Source organism: Ovis aries, chromosome 12 (genome assembly GCF_016772045.2).
Source record: "Ovis aries strain OAR_USU_Benz2616 breed Rambouillet chromosome 12, ARS-UI_Ramb_v3.0, whole genome shotgun sequence".
NCBI classification, from domain to species: domain Eukaryota; kingdom Metazoa; phylum Chordata; class Mammalia; order Artiodactyla; family Bovidae; genus Ovis; species Ovis aries.
In genome coordinates this window covers 60,629,343-60,656,272 of record NC_056065.1, presented here as the reverse complement: position 1 = coordinate 60,656,272, position 26,930 = coordinate 60,629,343, and the positions used below count along the sequence as shown (strand labels likewise).

The 26,930-nt window shown below is 36.2% G+C and overlaps 1 protein-coding gene across 8 annotated transcripts in view; it reads right to left on the bottom strand.

Moving 5' to 3' along the window:
* The window catches only part of CEP350 (centrosomal protein 350), a 156,668-nt gene that overhangs the window by 59,298 nt on the left and 70,440 nt on the right, over nucleotides 1–26,930 (bottom strand). For all 8 annotated transcript variants that reach the window (XM_060396663.1, XM_015099343.4, XM_060396665.1 and 5 more), the window contains 9 exons: nucleotides 23,545–23,731; nucleotides 20,310–20,524; nucleotides 19,702–19,865; nucleotides 15,973–16,083; nucleotides 15,367–15,507; nucleotides 12,152–12,288; nucleotides 11,225–11,347; nucleotides 7,826–7,995; nucleotides 228–424 (listed from right to left, as the gene is read on the bottom strand). In XM_060396663.1, coding sequence (XP_060252646.1) covers nucleotides 228–424; nucleotides 7,826–7,995; nucleotides 11,225–11,347; nucleotides 12,152–12,288; nucleotides 15,367–15,507; nucleotides 15,973–16,083; nucleotides 19,702–19,865; nucleotides 20,310–20,524; nucleotides 23,545–23,731 — 1,445 coding nt within the window. The remainder of the gene's footprint in view (nucleotides 1–227; nucleotides 425–7,825; nucleotides 7,996–11,224; nucleotides 11,348–12,151; nucleotides 12,289–15,366; nucleotides 15,508–15,972; nucleotides 16,084–19,701; nucleotides 19,866–20,309; nucleotides 20,525–23,544; nucleotides 23,732–26,930) is intronic.

Sequence of the window (26,930 nt, the reverse complement as noted above, 5' to 3'; positions counted from 1 at the left end):
GTCTTATGTATTATTTCAAGGAATATGTTTGCAAGCTACTTTATAAGGAAAGAAAAGCTAAATTCTATACTCCCCCCTCTGCCAAAACAAACCCCAAAATTGGTACCTTAGGAAAAATATTCTGGTAGCTGACAACTGAGTTCAAATACAAAATGATACTTCATACCTTTGAGAGAGCATATCCACAGCTATATATGAAGTATCTCCATGAATAAACTGAAACACACCTTGGCAGAGGACAATGTAGTCTTTTCTGGAGAAGTTTCTTCATCAGAGTCATCATGATGGCCTCTTTTCTTTTCCATGTTAAATCTGCGATGACTCTCAGAAGGTAGTAAAGATCGAAATGATTTTTCTTCTATTTCATCTTCTGTCATGGATTCATCAAATTTCAGGGAATATTCTGTTGCAACAGAAGTTGAATCTAAAAGAATATGGAGCAAGTGGACATTATCATTACAAAAGTTTTAGTAGATATTCAATTAGTAGACCCTGTTGCATCTTTACAGGACCAGCCAACAAATTAAAGAACTGAATACTAGTTACTAATAGGCATGGAATAATAAGCAAAATTCACTCACTTTACAAACAAGAAACAGAAAAAAACCTAAAATACCTAAAAATACTAGTACAAGAAATATGGCAAAAGTGTAATGTACTTCATATATAAAGAGCTCTTATAAATCAATGAGAAAACCAGTGGATGGGGTCACAGAGTTGGACACAACTGAGAAACTGAACAATAAATACCCCTACAGAAAAATGAAAAATTGCCATGATATGATGCTTCACAAAGGAAATATTACTGGCCAAAATTAAGTTTTTTAAAAAAGATTAACATGACTAGAAGTCAAAGAAATGCAAATGAAAAAATTTTTAGAAATTCCTCAATCCCATGCTTAATTAAAAACATAACAGCTCTTTCAGGTTGGTTCCTGTGCACCTTTGACATTCCCCCTGCCCTTCAATCCTTTCTTTCACTTCATATTTCCCCTGTATAGTTCTAGAGTCAGTCATTTCTCCAAAGAGCTCTGGTTTCTTTTATTGGAGAATATTTAGAAACCATAATCTTGGCATGGTTGTCCTTAAAACTACTAGCACATTGTTGCTTGTCCACTCTCTCTCAGTGGACAGAGCTGCTCTTTTCACTCTCAGTGGAGAGAATCAAGTAATATTAATAACTGCAGGTATACTAACCCATCTACACACACACACACACTCCTGTATACACACACACACGTTCCTGTATCCATCCACCCATCCAAACATGATCCATACTGATGTTTCTGACTCTAATCCTGTATCACAGAATTCATTCTAGTCTTCCTTTCTTGTATGTCTATAGTTTCTGTCTCCAACACTGAGAAATCTATTTCCACAATTTAACATCCATTTACTTATCTGTTCAACCCCAACAAATATGAAAACAACTGTAAACTGTCCATCTGTGAAAAACAAATTTACCAACTAGAATACAGTTTTTATACTATTCCTTTTGTATTTAAGCTTACAATTCCTACTGGAAAATACCATTTTCCAAACTTATCTGGGCCAGCTCCTTTTCCCTCCACTCCCACCCCTTCAGTGTGGTTACGCTATTCATTTGTACTGCAGTTAGGTTGATTTGTCACAGACTGCATTCCATCCTGGGACCTCCCCATTCCAACATCCGGGTTGGTGTGTGTGTATGTGTGTCTTTAGTTTGCATACGTTAAAGCTTACTCTTTGTAATGTACAGTTTTAGGGTTTTGACAAATGCACATAGACAGTACATGCTGAACACACAATACCTTATTACGTAACAGCTGTTTCACACTAAAAGCTCTTCTGTGCATCTCTCTGTAGTCTATCACTTTGTCTTCCACTTGATACCTGGGAAATAGTCATCTGTTTTCCACCCCTATAGTTTGGCCTTTTCCAGAATGTCATATAAATGGAATCATACAGTATATATGATTTGGGGGCTTGCTAACTGCACTCAGTAAAATTCACTTAAAATTGATTTGTGTTGGTCCATGAATCAAATCATTCCTTGTTGAACAGTATTCTACTTCACAGATTTAGCAGTTTGTTTATCCATTCCCCTCATGAGCCATATTGATTACTTCCAGTTTTTTAGAAATTGTGAATAACGATGCCATGAGCGTTAAACATATAGACTTGTGTGTGGACTTAAGCTTTCAGATCACTAGGTAAATACCTAGGCAATGACTGCTGGGTCATTATAAAATACTGTGAATATGTCATCCAGAGGCACCATGCCATTTTACATTCTCATCAGTGATGAATTCAAGTTCCTGGTGCCCAGGATCCTTGCCACCACTTTGTTGTTATTTTGGATTTCAGTCATTCCGATAGGCAAGTTACACCATCTCACTGAGATTTTAATTTTCATTTGTATGTTTTCTTCAATGAAGTATCTGTTTAAATCTCTGCATATTTTTTAACTGGGTTGCTGATTTTCCTATTGAGTTTTAAGAGTCTTTTATGTACTCTGGAGATAAGTCTATTATCCAATATGTGTTTTTGTACAAATATTTTTTAACAGTCTGTGATTTTTCATTATCTTAATAATCTCTCTCACAGAGCAGAGTTTTAAAAATTTTAATAAAGTACATCTTGTCAATTTCTTCCTTCATGGATTGTACTTTTGGTGTTATATTTAAGAAATCATTGCCAAACCAAAGTGACTTAGATTTTTTCTTGTTTTCTTCCTCATATTAGTTTTCCAAAGTTTTAATTTCTTTGGATCTTGGCTGCCCCATCAATTCTAGCCACCTTAATCTTCTATAGGCATGTCCACTGTTGGATAGCTCTAATGTCTCATCCCACAGAATCCCAGAAGTCTGAAAGCTTTCCTTTTTCATCCTGTCTCTTGCCCTTTAATCCAAAATGGTTGTATCTCTGCTCATATAATCCCATCTGTACTCCTGGCTTCAGCTGAACATGCTGAGGTGGCTGATTAAATCCACGGGCAATTTCTTTATGAAGTAACTGTCTACTCGTGCCCTTCGTGTTCTCTCCGGAACTCGCTTTCTCCTTTTTACACAACATGCACAGGCTGAGAATTTTCCAAATCTTCAAATTCTGGTTCCTTTTTGCTTAATAATTCCTTCAATTTATTTCTTATTTCACATTTTACTATAAGCAGTAAGAAAAAACTAGGCCAGGCCTTCAATGTTTTGTTTAGAAATCTCCTCAGCTAAATATCCAGGGTCATCACTTTTAATTTCCACTTTCCACAAAACATGGTCCACTGGAGAAGGGAATGGCAAACCACTTCAGCATTCTTGCCTTGAGAACCCCATGAACCGTATGAACAGGCAAATATGTATGACACTGAAAGATGAACTCCTCAGGTCAGTAGGTGCCCAATATGCTACTGGAGAAGAGTGGAGTAATAACTCCAGAAAGAGTGAAGGAATGGAGCCAGAGCAACACCACCACCCAGTTGTGGATGTGACTAGTGATGAAAGTAAAGTCCGATGCTGTAAAGAGCAATACTGCATAGGAACCTGGAATGTTAGGTCCATGAATCAGGACAAATTGGAAGTGGTCAAACAGGAGATGGCAAGAGTGAAACATTGACATTTTAGGAATCACTGAAATAAAATGAACTGGAATGGGTGAATTTAACTCAGATGACCATTGTATCTACTACTGTGGGCAAGAATCCCTTAGAAGAAATGAAGTAGCTATCATGGTCAACAAGAGAGTCCAAAATGCAGTACTTGGATGCAGTCTCAAGAATGACAGAATGATGTCTGCTCATTTCCAAGGCAAACCATCCAATACAACAGTAATCCAAGTTTATGCCCCAACCAGTAATGCTGAAGAAGCTGAAGCTGAATGGTTCTATGAAGACCTACAAGACCTTCTAGAACTAACACCCAAAAAAGATGTCATCTTCATTATAGGGGACTGGAATGCAAAAGTAGGAAGTCAAGAGCTACCTGGAGTAACAGGCAAATTTCACCTTGGAGTACAAAACGAGGCAGGTCAAAGGCTAACAAAGTTTTGCCAAGAGAAAGCACTGGTCATAGCAAACACCCTCTTCCAACAGCACAAGACAAAACTCTACACATGAACATCACCAGATGGTCAATACAGAAAACTGATTATATTCTTCACAGGCAAAGATGGAGGAGCTCTATACAGTCAGCAAAAACAAGACCACGAGCTGACTGTGGCTCAGATCATGAACTCCTTATTGCCAAATTCAAACTTAAATTGAAGAAAGTAGGTAAAACCAATAGACCATTCAGGTATGACCTAATTCAAATCCATTATGATTCTATAGTGGAAGTGACAAATGGATTCAAGGGATTAGATCTGATAGAGTATCTGAAGAGCTATGGACAGAGGTTTGTGACACTGTACAGGAGACAGGGATCAAGACCATCCAAAGAAGAAGAAATGCAAAAGGGCAAATGGTTGTCAGATGAGGCCTTACAAATAGCTAAGAAAAGAAGAGAAGCTAAAGACAAAGGAGAAAAGGAAAGATATACCCATCTGAATGCACAGTTCCAAACAACAGCAAGGAGAGATAAGAAAGCCTTGCTCAGCTATCAGTGCAAAGAAATTGAGGAAAACAACAAAAAGAAGACTAGAGATCTCTTCAAGAAAATGAGAGATTCCACGGGAACATTTCATGCAAAGATGGGCATAATAAAGGGCAGAGATGGTATGGACCTAACAGAAGCAGAAGATACTAAGAAGAGGTGGCAAGAATACACAATAGAACTATACAAAAAAGATCTTCATGACTCAGATAACCATGATGGTGTGATCATTCACCTACAGTCAGACAACCTGGAATGTGAAGTCAAGTGGGCCTTAGGGAGCATCACTATGAACAAAGCTAGTGGAGGTGATGGAGCTATTTCAAAGCCTAAAAGATGATGCTGTGAAAGTGCTGCACTCAATATGCCAGCAAATCTGGAAAACTCAGCAGTGGCCACAGGACTAGAAAAGGTCAATTTTCATTCCAATCCCAAAGTAAGCCAATGCCAAACAATGTTCAAACTACCACAGAATTGTACTCATCTCACACACCAGCAAAGTCATGCTCAAAATTCTCCAAGCCAGGCTTCAACAGTACGTGAACCATGAACTTCCAGGTGTTCATGCTGGATTTAGAAAAGGCAGAGGAACCAGAGATCAAATTGCCAACATCCGCTGGATCATCAAAAAACCAACAGAGTTTCAGAAAAACATCTGCTTTACTGACTATGCCAAAGCCTTCAACTGTGTGGATCACAACAAACTGTGGAAAATCCTTAAAGAGATGGGAATACCAGACCACCTGACCTGCCTCCTGAGAAATCTGTATAGAGGTCAGGAAGCAACAGTTAGAACTGGACATGGAACAACTGACTGGTTCCAATTCAGGAAAGGAGTACGTCAAGGCTATATATTGTCACCCTGCTTATTTAACTTCTATGCAGAGTACATCATGAGAAATGCTGGACTGGAAGAAGCACAAGCTGGAATCAAGATTGCTGGGAGAAATATCAATAACCTCAGATATGCAGATGACACCACCCTTATGGCAGAAAGTGAAGAGGAACTAAAAAGCCTCTTGATGAAAGTGAAAGAGGAGAGGGAAAAAGTTGGCTTAAAGCTCAACATTCAGAAAACGAAGACCATGGCATCTGGTCCCATCACTTCATGGCAAATAGATGGGGAAACAGTGGAAACAGTGTCAGACTTTATTTTTCTGGGCTCCAAAATCACTGCAGATGGTGACTGCAGCCATGAAATTAAAAGACACTTACTCCTTGGAAGAAAAGCTGTGAAAAACCTAGGAAGCATACTGAAAAGCAGAGACATTACTTTACCAACAAAGGTCTGTCTAGTCAGTGTTATGGTTCTTTGGGTAGTCATTTATGGATGTGAGAGCTGGACAAAAAGAAAGCTGAGCACCGAAGAATTGCTGCTTTTAAACTATGGTGTTGGAGAAAACTCTTGAGAGTCCCTTGGACTGTAAGGAGATCAAACCTGTCAATCCTAAAGAAAATCATCCCTGAATATTCACTGGAAGGACAGATGCTGAAGCTGAAACTCCAATACTTTGGCCACCTGATGCAAAGAACTGACTCACGGGAAAAGACCCTGATGTTGGGAAATATTGAAGGCAGGAAGAGAAGGGGAAACAAAGGATGAAATGGTTGGATGGCATCACTGACTAGATGGACCTGAGTTTGAGTAGGCTCCGGGACTTGGTGACGGACAGGGAGGCCTGGCGTGCTACAGTCCATGGGGTCGCAAAGAGTCGGACACAACTGAGTGACTGAACTGAACTGAACTGAACTTCCACAAACACTAGAACAAATTCAATTAACTTCTTTGCCACGTTATACCAAAGACTGTCTTTCTTCCAATAACACATTCCTTGTTGTTGTTTAATCACTAAGCGGTGTCCAACTCTTTTGCGACCCCATGGACTGTAGCCTGCCAGGATCCTCTGTCTATGGGATTTCACAGGCAAGAATACTGGTATGGGTTCCCATTTCCTTCTCCAAGGGATCTTCCTGACCCAGGAATTGAACCCACGCCACCAACACTGGCAGGTGGGTTCTTTACCAGTAAGTCATCAGGGAAGCCCAAGATGTTCCTTATTTCCACCTTTATCAGACTCCATCAGAATCACCTTTAATATATATACATTCCTACCAATAATATCCTGCAGGGCAATGTAAGCTTTTTTTTTGCATGAACCTCAAAACTGTTCTATCCTTTACTCATTATCCAGTTTCAAAGCCAGTTTCACACTTATCAAGTATAGCAGCACCTCACTTCTAGGTACCAACATCTGTATTAATCAGCTAGGGCTGCCATAACTATAGACTACTATACCCCTATATTAGGGCTTCCCAGTGGTAAAGAACCCACCTGCCAATGCAGGAGACATGCAAGAGACACTGGTTTTGATCCCTGGGTTGGGAAGATCCCCTGGAGGAGGAAATGGCAACTCATTTCAGTATTCTTGCCTGGAGAATCCCATGGACAGAGAAGCCCCTCAGGGTATGGTCCACAGGGATGCAAAGAGTCAGACACAACTGAAGTGACTTAGCCTGCACCCCTATTTTATACTCACTATAAAATTTACAAAAATATATATTTAAAGGATGAATAAATTTAAATGTTTTCTTCTTACTTTCCAAAGACTGTCTTGCCCATCCTGCTTTGAACAGAGTTTTAGACTATCAATCAAAAACACTGCTTAAGGAAGTTATTTAAGAGTATATCTAAAAATGGAGGCTGTTAATCTGTTGACTTAATGTATTAAAGGTGCCATTTGTTGCCAAATTTTATTTTCTTTGCTGTATTATTTACTATTCATGATTTGACAGGTGTACATGCTTAGCTTATGATCCAGGAGGAGTTAAGTAATGAATTTATTCTAATTAATATATCTGATGGCATCATCATTTATAAGAAATTGTATCCTTACTATATTGTTTAAAATTTAAAGGTCTAATAATGTATTTTCCTTCTTATGGCCATGTTACATACCTACAATAGGAGAAAAGTAATTTTTTCCAGTAATGAATATATATTTTCCATTCACATGCACATTCTCCTAGATTTAGTTTTGCCTGCCTTTAGGATCATGACACACAATCATGTAAAATATTAGCAAGGTTACTGGCATGGTGCATTTGAAACAGTTTTACCTGAACACATTTAATATCAAACATGAAACCTGTCTGTAATATCACCATGTTCTAACTATATTAATTAGCTCAGTCACAAATATCTCAAAGGGTTCTGGAAGCCTCCCCACATAAGTAATTACACATATATGTGCAAACAAAGTTACCTTTTTCATCAGGAAGAGATGGTACACTATCACTTCGAAAAGAATCATCAGCAGCGGTCTGAACCTGTTCATCAATAGAACTCTCCATCTTTTCACCACGATGTTTCTTCTCATTTTCCTTAGAAGATGGAACTGAAGGACTTTCTTGACGGCTGCTACCACTACTACTCCTGTGTAGGCATATTATGGAAACAAATGAGAAAAAAAATTAAGGCAACAAAATATGGATATAATTTCAAAGTAACTTATTTGACCAAGGAAATGTGCCTTATGATCAAGATTTGAAACAATGAAAGATATAAAACATAAAAATGCCACTTAGACATAAGTCTGAGGAAACTATTTTAGAAAAGATGAGTAGCAGAAAAGGTTTCACTTTTAAATAGTAATGATGGGGAATCACTATTCTCAGGCTCTCATTCCCTTTTTGCCTTTCATTTTAAAATCAATCAATCTACTGGGAAAGGGGGCTTCTACTTGCTGTTTTCACTTCCTTACTTTTCATCAACCTCATAATTTATTGACGCCTGCCTCATTTCCCACCTGTTCTACTGGAACTGTTCTTGTAAACTCTACCTAAATTCTAACTGTCACATCCAATAGATAATTTCTTTTTCTACATCAGGTGATATGAATCTCTTATCTCCTTCCTTTAAAAGCTTGCTAAGCAAATGTAGTAAAATGTTAACACACTAGAGTAATCTGGAGGAAAGATAATTGGGAAACTTGTATTATTCTTGCAATGCTTTTGTAAGCTTGAATTATAACAAAATTAAATGATAAAAGGGCTCTCCTTTCTTATATTCCCTGACTCTACTCCCACCTGCTTCTCTCCCTACCTCCCAAGCAAGTTTCCTGTATTTCTTTCACTTCCTTTTAATTTTTCTATCTTTTCTTAAAATGATTGTGCTTCTTAGGGTTTTGGTTTCTTTCTCCCTTATGCTATATACTCTCCTTAGACAATCTTATGCATATCTATAATTTCTACTGCTATCATCTGGAGTAAGCCTCAAGTCTGTATCATTAGCTCTGCCCTTCTCCTTACTTTAAGCCTCAGGTTTCCAAATGCTTAGTGAACTTGTTTTAAAGTTTAGTATTTTCCTTCCTCTCTCTTTGCTTTCCTTAATTTATCTATTCACTAAATATAAATACGTAGCCAACCATGAGCCAAGTTTTAAGGTCCCCTGAATAAGCTATTTCCCTCTTGTGACACGCCCTACCTTTCCTCTGTGCTTAATGAATTCAAGACTCAGTTGAAGTAGCATTTCTGCAAACTGTTTGGAGACCCCTTCTCTACTCTCAAGGAGGGTTTGGTCACTTCTTTTTCTGTGTTCATACTGTGTGTGCAGATTTCTATGCTGGTACTTATCAGAATATTACATAATTATTTGTCTGACTTAATAAATGTTTTTAAAAGGATAAATTGTATAATAAAGCTATAAGGTAAAAGAATGCAAGAGACCACAAGCGCTTTGGAATCAGTAGGGTATGCGGTTAATCTCAATTCTTCTACTTAGCAGTTATGTGCCAATCATTCACTCAATAAACATGTAGTAGACTGCCTACCTATGTACTTGGCATATTGCTAAGCTCTAGGGATACAGGAATGACACAGTCTTCATTAGCCTATCAAGAAGTGTTAGTAAGGATGTGAAAAATCTTTATATTCCTGGTGAAAATGTAAAATGGAACAGCTATTTTGGAAAACAGTTTGGCATATCATCAAGATGTTAAACAGAGTTACAATTCCTAAGTATATACCCAAAAGAAATGAAATATATCCACACAAGAATTTGTACATGAATGAATCAGTACACAGTGGCACCATTCACAAGGGCAAAAAAAAAAAAGAAAAAAATCCTAAAGTCCATCAACTGATGGATAAATGTGGGACATCCATGCAACAGATTATCTGGCTATATAAAGGAAAAAAGTCCGGATACATGATAGATGAACTCTGAAAACATTATGCTAAGTCAAAGAAGCCAGTTCCAAAGAGCCACCTACTGAATGGCCCTATTCATATGAAATATCCAAAATAGACAAAAATCCATAGAAAACAAAGAGTAGATGAGTTGTTGCCAGAAGCTGGGAAAGAAGGGACATATGAGCTGACTGCTAATGGGTATACGGTTTCATTGCAGGGGTGATGAAAATGAAGTCCTCAAAGAGCTCTAAGTTTAGTCTGCAAGTACTAAGTAAAGGAGTAAGAATATAGAAGCTGGTAATGGCTGTAACAGTTACACTTGGATTGCTGTGGGTGAACACAGAAGGGATCTCTAAAGCAGATGGGCTAATACTGATTCTTAAAAGGGAAGTAAAACTACAGTAAATAGAATGGAGTACGGAGGGTCTAGAAAGAAGGGACAGCATATAATGGCATAGGAGACAAAGAGAGCAAGGCTCTTAGAGAAATGAAGTAGTTAGAACTAGTAAAATATGGTAAGAGGGGAAATGCCAAGTGACAGAGCTGGAGATGGACTAAAGGCTTAATAACAAAGGGACTTCCACGCTATACTAAGCGGCTCTGAGGAAACACTAATGTTTCAAAGAGATAAATAACCAATTGGCTGCAAATTTTCAAACAATCACTCTGGTTTCCATGTGGTTAATGAATAGAGTAGGGAAAGGTTAAAGGACAGGGAAACCTATTAGGAGACCACTGCAGGAACTCAGGTGATGGCCTAAATTGTCAGTGAAGGTTAAATGAAAGTCACATAGTTCCAGACACAGAGTAAGTACTTAATAACTGTTGGTACTTATCCCCCATTAATTTTCATATTTTTCAGTCTCATGACTTAATATTTTAAATTGAGGTTTTAGTATACTTTGATAACATAGGTATCCTATCTCTAGGAATGATGGAAAGTAGCCTCTAAAACTTTTTAATCCAAGGACAGATCCATAACTGAAAATTATAGATGTTACCAAGTATCAAGTATCAATGACAAAGTATTCGATCTTCTTTCATAATGATAAAAATTAGTACATACAGTAATGTCAAAAAATATGGATATCAGCAAAGCAGCGTACTCTCGTCAGATACATCATGGTTCAATTTTTTGATGTGCTACTAGCTATGTGATTGTAGGTAAATTTCTTAACATCTCCATGATCCTTAGTTCCCTTACCTATAAAATAACTATAATATCTGTCTTGGAAGGTTGTTGTGAAGATTAAATGCAGGAAAAACAATTCTTACAGTACTTGTACAGTAGATTGTCAAGGAATGGTAGCTATACTATTACATGGAACAACTATTTCATAAACGGGCTAAAAATCAGGGAAGCCAAAACAGAAGGGAAAGCACTATTTCATTTAAAGAAATAAGACAAAGGAATTTTAAAAAAGCAATGTCTAAGTCATTTGTCAGACTTTACTAAATCAAACTCTCTTCACCTTCTATCACGATTCTTGTGTCTTGAAGACTCAGAATAACTATCATATGAAGGGGAAAATTTCTGATGCTTAGAGTCAAGGGTTCCTTCTTTACCCTGAGAAAGTGAGCCGGACTGACTTTTCCTACAAAGAAAAGAAAAACTGATTAAAACATTTAAAGTCTCGAATAAGAGAAAGATTTTAAATACTGTTTAATATTAATATGAGATAAAAGCTTGAATAGAAATTATGAAATACAGGTTACAAACTATTTGAGAAAGGTATTTGTTCATAGAAAAGTATATAACACATTAAAGAATATTTACTTATTATGCAAAATAAACACAAATCACCTCAAGTACAATGAATGTGAATAGACTAAAAATCTATGAACTAGAGACAGAGCTGATGTGAAAAATATATACACACAGACATGATGACATCACCCAGCATTGCCTAAAAAACTCTCTAGAGACTTGTCATTGCTCCTAGAATAAACTCAAAATCCAGAGGATCTGCCAAGTTCTCCCACGATCTGACTCCTGCATCACCTCTTACCTTTCTCCTTTTGCCCTCTGCCTCCAGTCTCTTTGGTGTTCTTTCACTTTCCTTTCCACCTCTGCATGCACTGACCTGCCTATTCCTTACCTCCTTTTTATCACTGATTCCTTTTCATCCACTAGATCTCACCATTAGCTTTACTTCCTCAGGAAAATCTTCTCTGACTTCCATGTTATTCAAACTCCTTTGCTGTATATCTCAAAAACAAATATTCCTTTCTTTCATAATACTTATCTTAATTTGTGCTTACTCACCTAAAGGAACATTTGATTAATGTCTTTCTTCCCCACTAGACTATATGTCCATAACTATATCTTCAGTACCCACAACAGAGCTTGGGACATAACAGATATTCATTACATATTTGCTGAATGACTGGATATTAACCTATCTGTTTCAGCTCTTGTCCTTAGTTGTTTCACAAAGTCTGGAGCGTGCTGCCGCTGGTGATCATATAGTGCTGCTAGGGGAGCTCCTGAAGCAGTGATGGCATCTGAGATATGAGTTCGAGTCAACTCCGCCATCTAAATATGAACAGATAGAAGGTAAAGAAGATGCAAAAAGGTAATGTCGCAGAAAAAATGAGATACAGTAGAGTGTCTTGGAAAGCTCACTGTATTGAAAGCAAGCAAATTCTACCATAATAGGTAACATATTGTGGGCAAGTCATTTAGATTCTTGAAGTTTCACGTCTTTATAAAATAAACAGAGGTAGACCACAGGATTTCTAAGGTTTCACCTAACTATAACAATCTATGAATTATTAAGCAGAAAGTCTTCAAGTCTAAAATAGGCCACAGTAAACCAAAAAAAAATTAAAAGCAGAAGATATTAAGAAAATGTGGCAAGAATACACAGAATAACTATACAAAAAAGATCTTAATGACCCAGATAACCACAATGGTGTGATCTCTCATCTAGAGCCAGACATCCTGAAGTCAAGTGGCCCTTAGGAAGCATCACTATGAACAAAGCTAGTGGAGGTGATGGAATTCCTGCTGAGCAATTTCAAATCCTAAAAGATGATGCTGTGAAAGTGCTGCACTCAATATACCAGCAAATCTGGAAAACTCAGCAGAGGCCACAGGACTGGAAAACGTCAGTTTTCATTCCAATCCCAAAGTAAGCCAATACCAAAGAATGTTCAAACTACCCAACAGCACTCATCTCACAAACTAGCAAAGTAATGCTCATAATTCTCTAAGCTAGGCTTCAAAAGTACATGAACTGAAAACTTCCAGATGTTCAAGCTGGAATTTGAAAAAGCAGAGGAACCAGAGATCAAATTGCCAACATCCACTGGATCATCAAAAACCGACAGAGTTTCAGAAAAACATCTATTTCTGCTTTATTGACTACACCAAAGCCAAACTGTGGAAAATCCTTAAAGAGATGGGGATACCAAACCACCTGACCTGCCCACTGAGAAATCGACATCCAGGTCATGAAGCAACAGTTAGAGCTGGACATGGAACAACAAATTGGTTCCAAATTGGGAAAGGAGTACATCAAGGCTGTATACTGTCACCCCACTTATTTAACTTATGTAAAATATATCATGGGAAATGTTGGGATGAATGAAGCACAAGCTGAAATCAAGACTGCCGGGGGAAATATCAATAACCTCAGATATGCAGATGGCACTATTATTATGGCAGAAAGTAAAGAGGAACTAAAGAGCCTCTTGATGAAAGTGAAAGAGGACAGTGAAAAAGTTGGCTTAAGACCCAACATTCAAGAAACTAAGATCATGGCATCTGGTCCCATCACTTCATGGCAAATAGATAGGGAAACAATGGAAACTGTGAGAGACTTTGTTTTGAGGGGCTCTGAAATCACTTCTGTTGGTGACTGCAGTTATGAAATTAAAAGACGCTTGCTCCCTGGATGGAAAGCTATGATAAATCTAGACAGCATATCAAAAAGCAGATACATTATTTTGCCGACAAAGGTCTGTCTAGTCTAAGCTATGGTTTTCTTAGCAATCACGTACAGATGTGAGAGTTGAACCACCAAGAAGGCTGAGTGTTGAAGTACTGATGCTTCCGAATGATGGTTTGGACAAGCCCCTTGACAGTCCCTTGGACTGCAAGGAGATCAAATCAGTCAATCTAAAGAAAATCAGTCCTGAATATTCACTGGAAGGACTGATGCTGAAGCTCCAATATTTTAGCCACCTGGTGGGAAGAACCAACTCATTAGAGAAGACCCTGATGGTAAATAGATGGGGAAACAGTGGTTGAATTTATTTTTCTGGGCTCTAAAATCACTGCAGATGGTGACTGCAGCCATGAAATTAAAAGACTTTTACTCCTTGGAAGGAAAGTTATGACCAAGCTAGACAGCGTATTAAAAGCAGAGACATTACTTTGTCAACAAAGTAATTTTTTTGCCATATATTATTCATTTGGTGTTAATTCCATCATTGCTTTGACAAACTGAAGTGTTTTAAAAATCTTTGTTAATTGTAACCTAAAATTTCTTGAGAGAAGAGACTCTACTTATTTGCACAACCCCATGTACTCAGCATATAGCAGGTTCATGGCTTTTTAATAACAGAATCATTTCACAAACATTCCTAAATAGTAACTGCTAAAATTAACTGCAACTTTATAGTATAGATCATGATATCCTATACAGAGACAGCAGTAAAACTATTTCTGGCTTTATACTTGGTACAATTAAGGGGGGAAAAAAAGACACCAATATCACTCTGGATAACAATGAAACATCTACATACAAAACAGATGTGGGGCTCCCTGGGACTGAGATTGGGGACTGACTGCAAAGTAGTATGAGGGAACTTTTAAGAATGCTGGATATTTCTTGATTATAGTGGTGTTTATAGGGATAGAAAGATATGATAAAGAAATATACCCAGGACTGCCCTGGGGCTCGGTGGTAAAGAATGTGCCTGCCAATGCAAGAGACACAGGTTCGATCCTTGGTCCAGGAAGATCCCACATGCCATGGAGCAACTAAACCTGTGTGCCACAACTACAGAGCCTGTGTTCTCCAGCCCAGGAGTCACAACTACTGAATCCATGTGCCACAACTAGTGAGGCCTGTGCACCTGGAGCCTGTGCTCAGCAACAAGAGAAGCCACCGCAATGAAAAGCCCACACACCCCAACTATAGAGTAGCTCCTGCCCACTGCAACTAGAGAGAAGCCCGCCCAGGGTAACAAAGACCCAGCACAGTCATAAATAAATAAACAAGAAATACACATAGATGCCTATACCTACGTATTTGTCAAAAATCATAAAACTGTATACTTAAAAGGGATACATATTATTGTAAAAAAATATATATATATACACACATTATTGTAAATATATATTAGTATACATTATACAATCTTTTTAAAAAGATTACTCGGGGGAAAAAATATAGAGTTCTTTTGCATCTTTTGCCTCTGTATCATTCACCTAACAACAAATTACAATAAATGATGCCTCATTTCAATAGGGTATGGCCCTCACTGAAAGTTACTTATTAAAAGCATGCATTTACTAGATGTTAGAGACCCATTACTGCTAAAACCAAAGGTACTCAGGCTGACTAAAAAGACCTAAAGGAAAAGCGCTGTCAGTGGCTCTTACCTCGCAGATCTGGCGTGCTGCATTTGTCGTCAGGCGAGCAGTCTCTGTTTGCTGAGTGGCTATTTTACATGTTGCTTCCTGCAGGACTTCAGTCATATCCCGTTGTGACTTTACCACCTGCTGTAATGATTCCGCATGGACCTGTTAATAAAAGTGGGGGAAAGATAACTTACTTTATGTCTAATCTCATCCTATCCAAATTAGTTTTAACATGTAAATCAGTTTCATGGATCAACTGCCTTGTGTGTGGGGGGGGGAGAACAAGCTTTGACTACTATCTGGATTTCACGTCTCAAAATTTAGAGTTTAAAATCTGGAATCTTAAAATCACTGCTGTAGTTTAAGTCTTAACTCCACTGTTTACAAGTTGATGTGTCTATAGACAAGTAACCACCATATACTTCAGTTTCCATTTCTCTAAATTGAGGATAAATCTTGACCTGACTACTTAAATTTCACAAGGCGGCTATTAGAGTCAAATGGCATAAAATTAACTCATGGGATAATGTACTAAAACATAATTATTTACATCTTTCCTTTTTCCTCCTATAAAATTAAAAGAAATCTAAAGTGATTTCAAGGATAGAAATTTGCAAAAGAAGCTACCTGAGCTGCTTTGCTTCGGGTTTCTTCTAATTGTCTCTGACATTCCAGAGCCTCTTGTTCAGCCTTCAACTTCAAAAGGGCCAAGTCTCTTTCATGGCGTTGTTGCTGTGCCTTCAGAAAGAAATGATCAACTATTAATTCTAAGATACTAAACTATTTTAATGCAGAAATTATATTAAATGGAAAGCTGTTTTCCTAACACAAATCTTTTGAAGGAACCCATGAGAGCCTAAAGGAAAGAGAGTAAATAGCACAGACATTAACCATTTATTATTTATCTAAAGTATTTAGTGACCACTTAATGTGTGTCAAATAATATAATAGAAAAAAATTTCCAAGGCATACAGAACTAAGAACTGATATTAAAAAGCTGGTTTAAAACAAAAGCTACAGGCAGCTCTTTGGAGGACATTAAATCATCCTACATGTCAAAATAAAAATAATGCTTCATAAGTCACAATTTTATGACTCCCTTGATTTTGAAAGACCAGCTTCATTAAAACGTCACCCCCAAAGGTCTCCTTTTAAACACTTTCTTACAATTATTCCACATGATGTTATCTATAAATTTATATATTATCATCTCTTCTAGAATGGTGCTAAATAATATAGGTTCTCTAAAGGTGGTAAGTTTATATATGAAGTCATACAATGCCCTGGCCATATGTGGAAACCCAGAGTTATAACAAATCCCTAAAACAGTACATAGTATCAGTGGTTTAGATTTCAAGGAAAAGATGGTAGCTGCAAAAGGGCCATTTCTCAATCCAGTGATTTCTAACAAAGTTGGAATTGGCTCCTCCGCTGCCCACCCGTGAGCATTTGGAAGTGTCTGGAGAGCTTTTACTGTCACAATGAATGCATAGCACTGTTGTTATTTATTGGGAGGAGTGAAGGAAGGCTGAATAGTTCCACTCAAAAAAACTAACTAGATAATTTAAGATGAACTAGAAAATGGAATTGAAAAAATAAGATTTATCGTCAAAAAGACATAAATTTAAGAATAACTTTTAAAAAGTGTAACATCTCTACACTGAAAATTACAGTTGAGAAAAATATCTAAAAAACCTAAACAAACAGAGAAAGATATTATGTTCATGAACTATAAGATTCAATACTGTTAAGATGTGAATTCTTCCCAAACTGATCTGTAGATTCAATGTCATTCAAATCAAAATTACACCAGGCTTTTAAAAAATTTTGGTAGAAACTGACAAACTGACTCTAGAAGTTAGATAGAAAAAGAAAAGTTGAAATCATCTTGGGAAAGAACAAAACTGGAGTAACTACAGCCTGATTTTAAGACCCACTATGGGAGAGAGGGATAAATTTGGAGACTGGGATTACCATATACACACTACTATATATAAAATAGATAATTAAATAACTAATAAAGACCCACTGCATAGTGCAGGGAACTTGACTCAATAAACTGTAATGGACTAAATGGGAAAAGAACCTAAAAAAGAGTGGATATATGCATATGTATAACTGATTCACTTTGCTATACACCTGAAACAGAACATTGTAAATCAGCTATATTCCAATAAAAATTTTTAACTGAAAAAATGAAAGAAGAAAACAGACTCACTCTGAAGTTACTGTAAAATAGTATGGTACTAGACAAATAGGTCAATGGAAAAGAACAGAATGCAAAAGTAGACCAGCACATATATGATTACTTCATTGTTGATAAAGGTGTCAAGGTAATTTAAGAAAATGGTGCTAGTACAACCAAACATCAGGAGGGAAAGGATTAACTTTGACCCATTTCTCACAATTCTTAATTAACTTGAAATAGCTCACACACTTAAATATAAAGGCAAAACTATAAAGTTTGGGGGGAAAATATAAAAGAATATCTTTGAGTATCTTAATATCTTAGGGTAAGCAAAGATTTCTTAGAATACAAAGAGCATTACCCATAAAAGAAAAAAATTAAAAACGAGACTTCATCAAAATTAAAATCTTCTGCTCTTCAAGAAACAGAGTTTAAAAAAATGAAAAGGCAAGGCTAGGATGTGGGTGAAAGTGAAAGTCACTCAGTCATGTCCAACACTTTGTGACCCCATGGACTATAGAGCCTATGGAATTCTCCAGGCCAGAATACTGGAGTGGGCAGCCTTTCCCTTCTCCAGGGGGTCTTCCCAACCCAGGGACCAAACCCAGGTCTCCCGCATTGCAGGCAGATTCTTTACCAGCTGAGCCACAAGAGAAGCCCAAGAATACTGGAGTGGGTTGTCTATCCCTTCTCCAGTGGATCTTTGTGACCCAGGAATCAAATTGCGATCTTCTGCACTGCAGGCGGTTTCTTTACCAACTGAACTATCAGGGAAGCCCCAAGTCTAGGATGGAAAGCAATATTTGAGATATATCTGAAAAGGATTTGTTCTAGAACATATAAAGAACTCCTACAACTCAATAATTAAAAGACAAATGTTCCAATTATGAAAGAGGCAAATGATTTGCTCACATATTCACAAAAGAAGATACGAGATTAACCATAAATATACCAAAAGATCAATTTCATCAGTCATAAAAGAAATGCAAATTAAAAACCACAATGAGATACTACCTCACCCTCATTAGAATGACTAGAATATACAATAACAGCAAAGAAACAATACAACTAGAATTCTCATATACTACCATCAGAGTATAAGATGTCACAATTATTTTGGAAAAAGAATGGCATTTTCTCATAAATATATACTTAACCCAAGCAATTACACTCCTAGGTATTTAAGCAAGAAAAATAAAATTTTGTATTGTACACAGAGAATTGGAAAAAAATTTCACAGCAGGAATATTTGTGATAGCCAAAAGCTGGAAATAATACAAATGTACACCAACAAGAGAATGGATAAATGAATTGTGATATAATCATCAGTGGAATGTTACTCAGCGAAAAAACCAAAAGCACCACAGATGCAACAAAATGGATCAATCTTAAAAATGTTATGCTGCATAAAATAAACACAACACATCAAAGTATACTTCCATTTTTATGACGTTCTAGAACTGGCAGAAATAAACTACGGTGATATGAATCAGAATACTAATGGCCTCTGGGTGGTGAGATTAACTGAAAAGGCCTGGGTGAACCTTCTGGAGTGATAAAAGTGTAATACATTTTGATTAAGGTGGTTGTTACACGCTCAAAATTCATCAAGTTGTACACTTAAAATCTGTGTATTTTATTATATGCAAATGTTACCTGTTTTTTTTTTTTTTAAAGATACCAATAGCATCTCCACCAAGGAACACTAAGATTTTTGTTAGCTTCCTTAAGGAAAAGTCCTATTATCCTGGTACTACCAAACACTTAGATCTCAGAAACTTTTCAGTACAAATAAAGTATTAAAAAAACAAAACAAAACCAAAGTCATTTCTGACTTTTCTCACTCAAAAAGAGAAAATATAGAAAAATTTTGATAAGCCAATTTTCACACTGTAACAAAAAAAGGTAAAGAATGTGGAAAATGAAGTATTTAAAAGAGAATGACTGTTTTACTGTTCTGTTGCCAAATACTGCATGTTTAATTATCTTTTTAGAATATGACAGTTTTTCTCAAGATTATTTATAGGTACTGTGTGACAAGACTATTTTTTCTACTTAGCAGTTTAAAGTTTTGTGTTTTCTTTTTTAACTCAACATTAAGATCATTTTAAATAGCAAAGAAAAGAGAAAAAAAAAACACAGAAAGCTAAAGAAAATTCCACAAATACCTTTATGATCTGAGCCAGAGACACGCTCTCCTGTTGAGCAAGTGAAACTCCTCTAACTCTTTCTACATCTGACAGCTGACGCACCGACTCCTCAATGGCACTCAAGTAACTGAGTTCTGCTGCCATCCGATGCTGGAGGCCAGCAGGAGAAAAGCGCTTAGAACCTGGAAGGCATATAATTGTCATATATAAAAGTTCATGTGAAATTATATCTAATTTCTAAAATTCATTTCTTATTTTAAGGTCCAAAAACAAGTCTGCTATCCTTTGTAGGAAAGACAGTGACGTTTTAGTACACAGCATTCTACTAGCTACTTTTTTTGTGTATGCATGTGAAGGTACGTATAAACCATGCCAGCGTACATAATACATACACAGAACACATTTTTCAAATGTCTTTTTACTGATGCTGGCTAGATGGGAAAAGTCACCACTACTGAATCTCTCATGCTTTTCAATATTTATTTTCTGGCACAATTTTTGTTTAATACTTCAAATAGTAATTGCATTCACTTGAAGTAACATTCTTCTATGGTTTAACTGAAATAAATTTTTAGAAATAAATTCATATCCAATTTTTAAAATTACAGCTGCATGGATCTACTTGCCTGGTGTTGACGCCATCTCTGTCGTCGTTCTGCTGGCAGCCAGGTTCACATCAGCAAAAGTTGCATTAGGCTTAAACCCTGTTGGAGTCACTACTATTGAGGATTTAGATCTTTCTAATGAAGTTCCTGGAAGGTCAAACTGCAACAGTTTCTGAGAACTTGGAGATATGGGAGAAGTTGGAGTTTTCTGAGATCTTCCCTTATCTGATGAGACACTACAAGTTTTGTTTCATAAAGACATTAGAGACAGGAAATCTACTTCAAAAGCCATCTAAACAATAAGAACAACATGCAAAACTTATTAACATTAGCTTTAAAAAGCTCTGATTTATTCATTTTAACAGAGTTGCTACACTGAATGAATGACTATGAGTACTTTTATTGCTAGATTTACAGAGGGTAACAAGCTGGGGACAAGCCCTGCTCAAAATAATATGGAAAAGGAGTCTTTTGATTAAATTGTGACTAAACTCCTTCCTCTACAATGTAATTTACTATGAATCACTTATTTTAGTAGCAGGCAAAATCCTCTAGAATACTAAAATCTTATACCGCAATAAAATTACAAACATATAAAAAAAGCAAGGTAAAGCCTATTTCATAAAAATACCTTAAAATATGTCTCTGAAAGAGAATATCATTTTGTGTTAAAAAATTTAAAATGACAAAAACTACTTTTGTTATTACTTTTATTAACCCAAAAAATCACATACTGTGGTTAGTTTCACACTAACCATCTCCAAATACTTTATATATGTCCATTTGTTTCTGTCCACTTTTTAATGCTATAGTTCTTTCCTGAACTTTCTAAGAAGTAACCTCTCATAGCAGTTTTATTAAAACAACTCAAAGTATTTAATTCAACACAAGGCACAGGTCAAGTTTCTCTTTGATAAATTAAGCTCATTAAAGGTACTGTTTTTGATAAGAAGCACGCTGCTTTGCACTAAAGATTTATTTACTGACTCAAATATCCTATAAAGCATGTTAGCAGTTAGCATATTTCAACATACTAAATCAAGCTGACTTTTAGCTTTAATAAAACTATGACATGGTTTTTAAAGGTAAAAATTTCTCTTATACCAGCATTTAAATTTGAATAAAAGTAGTCTTTAAAGGCACTCACTAGCTTCCTGTAACCTTTAATTTTCTGAAGTTTAGAGAAATACTGTTTTTAACAGTCTGACAATTTACAGAACATAGAAAGAATTACCATTACTTCTGTTTCCTAATAGATTTCCCTGAAAGAATTCCAACACAATATTAAAACACAGTACTCATAAGAGGAGAGGGAAAAAGTTGGCTTAAAGCTCAACATTCAGAAAACAAAGATCATGGCATCCAGTCCCATCACTTCATGGCAAATAGATAGGGAAACAGTGGCAGACATTATTTTTGGGGGCTCCAAAATCACTGCAGATGGTGACTGCAGCCATGAAATTAAAAGAAAGTTACTCCTTGGAAGAAAAGTTATGACCAACCTAGACAGCATATTAAAAAGCAGAGACATTACTTTGCCAAAAAAGGTCCATCTAGTCAAGGCTACAATTTTTCCAGTAGTCACGTACGGATGTGAGAGTTGGACTATAAAGAAAGCTGAGCGCTGAAGAATTGATGCTTTTGAACTGTGGTGTTGGAGAAGACTCTTGAGAGTCCCTTGGACTGCAAGGAGGTCGAACCAGTCCATCTTAAAGGAAATCAGTCCTGAATGTTCACTGGAAGAACTGATGCTGAAGCTCAATACTCCAACTGCTGAAACTCCACTACTTTGCCACCTAATGCGAAGAGCTGACTCACTTGAAAAGACCCTGATGCTGGGAAAGATTGAAGGCGAGAGGAGACGGGGACGACAGAGGATGAGATGGTTGGATGACATCACCGACTCAATGGACATGAGTTTGAGTAATCTCCGGGAGTTGGTGATGGACAGGGAGGCCTGGCGTGCTGCAGTCCATGGGGTCGCAAAGAGTCCGATATGACTGAGCAACTAAACTGAACTGAACTGACTCATAAGATAAATCTCACCATATGGATTTACAAGATGAATTCATATTTGCTCTGCAGAGACTTACCTAGACTAGCTGTTTCCAATGATATTAATAAGTTTTCTAAAATATAAAAAAGAAACAAAGGGAAAGAATGTGGACACAGCAAGTGTCTATAGCCAAATAAGACAATATAAGTTAAATAATTTTTTTTTTAAAACTGGACTCCTTTGTATCAAATCCTTAAACTGTTTTATCCACTGTCAATCTCCATAGGTGAGGAAGTAGGGGGTCTGGACTATAGTATGGGGCATTTATCAACTTATTTGGCTCTGGAGTTTGTTTAGAAATGTTTAACTTTGTAGATTTTGCCAGTTAAATCATCAGGTATCTCTTAAGGAAAGGTAAAGTTTTCTGAATTCCAAAATCATTGACAAAGAAATTAAAATTCAACTTTAGACATAGGAATGATGGCACTATCTGCAACATGAAAGCACTAAAAATGACTGTCTGTATGTAACACTATATTGGAAAAAGCACACAGTTTTAAAGTAAAAAAATAAATCCATGCCTTCTCAGAGCTTAAATTTCCAGAAGAACAAAACCAGTGTAACAGATAAAAGTCATGGAGACAGAGCAGGAATTGTACATGAAGCAATAGTTATTTATAAGCAATAGGCTAAGTGCATAATATATGATATTACAGTGTGCAAGTTACACAATCAATTTAAGAGATTTCAAAATCTAATTGTCTAATAGGTTGAGCATAAGTAAAAAGTTCAGAGGTACAAATAAACAATGATACCAAAAGGGTACTAAGTGGTTATGTTTAAAGAGTGGAAGAATACAGTTGAGAAGAAAAGTTGCATAAACAAAGGAAGTAAGATAGTCTTTGGTAGCCTAGTGATAACACTTCAAACAAAGTCAAGCTCTAAGTGTTGATCTGTGGGGTAACTGTGAGGTCCAGAGTATCCTAAGGAGAGTAGTTGCTTGGTCAAATGACTGAGTGAAGAAAACAACTGTGAAAATTGTTTGGAATAGAAGGGTGGATTGTGCTAGAGGCAAAGAATACCTATAGCAGTAGCTACAATAGTTTAGGTGAGAGATGAGTATATTCTATAATATAAAGACTAGAGCTATGAACAAAACTATAAAAAATACATAAATTTATTAAGTGAATTCTATGAGCATCAATGATATTATAACTTTAATGAAATACAAATTTCAGTATAAAATATGCATAACTTTACCTCAAAGAATGCCCAGAAATTTCTTCCAAAGTGCTATCAGTATCAAGAGTCTGCTCATAATCTTTCACAGAAAGTTTGCTACTGGTCCCAGATTTCTTTCCTTGATGAGAGCCACGTTCTGAACCAGAGTGTACTTTTTCTTCATCAACAAGTGAGTTCTGAATATTTCCAGTGAGTGAATCTAGCCCTGTAAAGTAAATTTCTTATAAAACTGACTCCCAGTATTAGAAGCTACTAAGAGATAACTAACACCTACATTTCAGTAAAATAACAAAAAGCACAAACCAGAATATCTTAAAATGCACTTTTAAGCAGGTCTTTCTTCACTTCTATATAAGGAAAGTGACATTTCCATTAACATCTACTTGCTATTAAAATAAAGTTTTTAAACCAAATGGTTAAGAAAAAAGACAAACATATTAAACAAGAATGAAGTACTACTCTATCCCTATAAAAAAGTAACCCCCACCACATTCTTAAAAATAAAACTCAGAGGTGAGAGAAAAAGGTTATCAACTGCCAACTAAACTACATAATCCTTTTGAAAAACTCTATGGTAAGAACTACACAGCCAGATTTATAAAACTGTTCATATTCTCTGAACAATTATTCTCTGATTCAAAATAATTTTACTTATGTGGGTATCTTAAGGAGACTGTTGAAACAAAAGTTGTACATGACATTCAACGTATAACTTTATAATTTAAAAATTTCAACCTCCATTACCAGCAATAGAATTGTCTAAATTACATAGATAATAGTAACTTGAATACAGAAAGAGCTTTTCGTAAATTGAACACATACATTATCTTATTGCTCTTAAACACCTTATGAAGTGGGTACTATATGCTTAATTTGCTGATGCAGTAACTAGAGATCTATCAGGCTAAATAACTTAAGGAATCATGGTGATAGCAGAAATAGGACATAAACCCAGGCTTCATGATTCTAAGTCTAGGGCACTGTTTATCTTGATATGCTTCAATAGCAGCAAAGAAAAAGGCATGCTATGCTAAAAAAAAAAAAAAAAAAAAGGCACAAAAGAACTGTGTACATATTTTAATGGCAGCTAAATCTTTTTAAATCTGGTTTTTAAAAGATCAAAAGACAACGGAAAAGTAAAAAACAAATGATGCTGCACTCCTATGTTCATAGCAGCATTATTCACAATAGCCAAAAGGCAGAAGCAACTCAAACGTCCTTCAACAATGACTGCATAAACAAAACTGGTATATACATATAATGAAATATTATTCAGTCTTAAAAAAGAAGGACATTTTGACACACGTTACAACATGCATGAACTTTGACAACATTACGCTAAGTAAAATAAGCCATTTGGTCACAAAAGAACAAATACTGTATGACTACATATCTATATGAGGTACCTAGAATAGGCAAATTCATAGAAACACAACGGCAGAGGGGAGAATGAAAGCTACTATTTAGTGGGCACAGAGTTCTAGTTTGGAATAATGAAACAGCTGCGGAGATGAATGGAATGGTGATAGCTGCACACTGTGAATGTACCTAATGACACTGAACTAGACACTTCACCACAGAGACAGAAAGGAGAACGGGGGCTGCCAGGGGCTGGAAAGGGGGGAATAGGGAATCACTGTTCAACAGGCATAGAGAGTTTCAATACCGGAGGATGAAGTAGTTCTGGAGGTGGATAGTAGTGAAACTTAGTTGTAAACAGTGTTAATAAATCAAATGCCACTGAATGGTACACTAAAAAATGGTTAAAATGGCAAATTTTATGTTAGCTATGTTTGTCACACAAAAAATAAATTTTAAAATTAAGCTACATTATTCTGTAGTGATAGTAATAAAGTAACAATTTTTCATCACAATTTGGTTTGAAAAGGAAAAATTAGAACAGTCTTACCATGTGAGAAATATTAAACCCAAGTACCAAAGAAATGCAAATCAATGAAATGTCATTTTTCAATATCAGATTAGCAAATATTTTTGAAGTAATGTAACCTTGACTGTCATTCAGCACACACATGAAACAATACTCATACACCATTTTCATGGGAGTGCAAACTCATATATCCTTTGCTTTTTAATTTATTTATTAATTGGAAGAAAACTGCTTTACAACATTATGACAATTTCTGCCATACAACAATGTAAATCAGCCATAGTTATATTTCAACTCCCTCTTGAGCTTCCCTCCCCTCCCCGCATCCTACTCCTTTAGATAACCACAGATCACCTGGCTGGGATCCCTGTGTTATATACAACTTCTCACCAGCTATCTATTTCACACATGGTAGTGTATATACGCTGATGCCACTTTCTCCATCTGTCCCACTGTGTCCGCAAGTCTGTTCTCAGTATCTGCATCTCCATTCCTTCCCTAAAAATAGGTTCATCAACATCACTTTTCTAATTACCATTTATGTGCAATGATATGATATTTCTCTTTCTGATTTACTTCACTCTGTAAATCTACCACCTAACTAGAACTGGTTCAAATTCATTCTTTTTTTTTTTTATGGCTGAGTATATTTCATTGTGTGTGTGTATATGTGTGTGTGTGTGTATACACCACATCTTTATCCATTCATCTGTCAACAGACATCTAGGTTACTTCCATATTCTAGCTATTGTAAATAGTGCTACAATGAACTGCTACAAAGATACATGTGTCTTTTTCATTTATGGTTTTTCACATAGTATATGACCAGTAGTGGAATTGCTAGGTCATATGGTAGCTTTATTCCTAGCTTTTTAAGGAATCATATATCCTTTCTTAAGGATAACTCAAAAAATACATAAAAATAATTTTCCAGCCAAGCCCTTGACGGTGGAATTTCTCATAGCAATTTATCCTAGGAAGCTACGTGAAGATGTATACAATGAATTAAATAAGCTAAGTCAGTATATCATAATGGGGAGAAAAATACAAATAATCTAGAGGATTGTCCATCAACTAGAAAGGATTCCACAATCTAAAATCTATTTATGATCCCTAGGCTAGAAACAAGCTGCTAATACTGGTTATCTCTAACTTTACCATAATATAGATGCACTCTTATAGAATAAAAACAGTTCATTCACTTAATATATTATTTAAATACACAATTTAAAAATTGTTCATTTCAAAAAACTAGAAATCATAGACCATACAATAGTTTATGCAAGAAAGATCTAAACTCCATTCGAGGGACCTATATGCAAAGAAATCATCTGCCCCTAGTTTAAAAGATTTCCAAATGAAAGTATATGTTTTAAAGTTAAATTAAGATTATCTTTTTCTTATGATTACCACTTTCGTCTACTCTTTTCATCAACACTGAGGAAGTGAGCGAGCATGCACTCTTTTTTACCACCAGATCCAAGTATATGCAACAAAATGTATACATATTAGAACT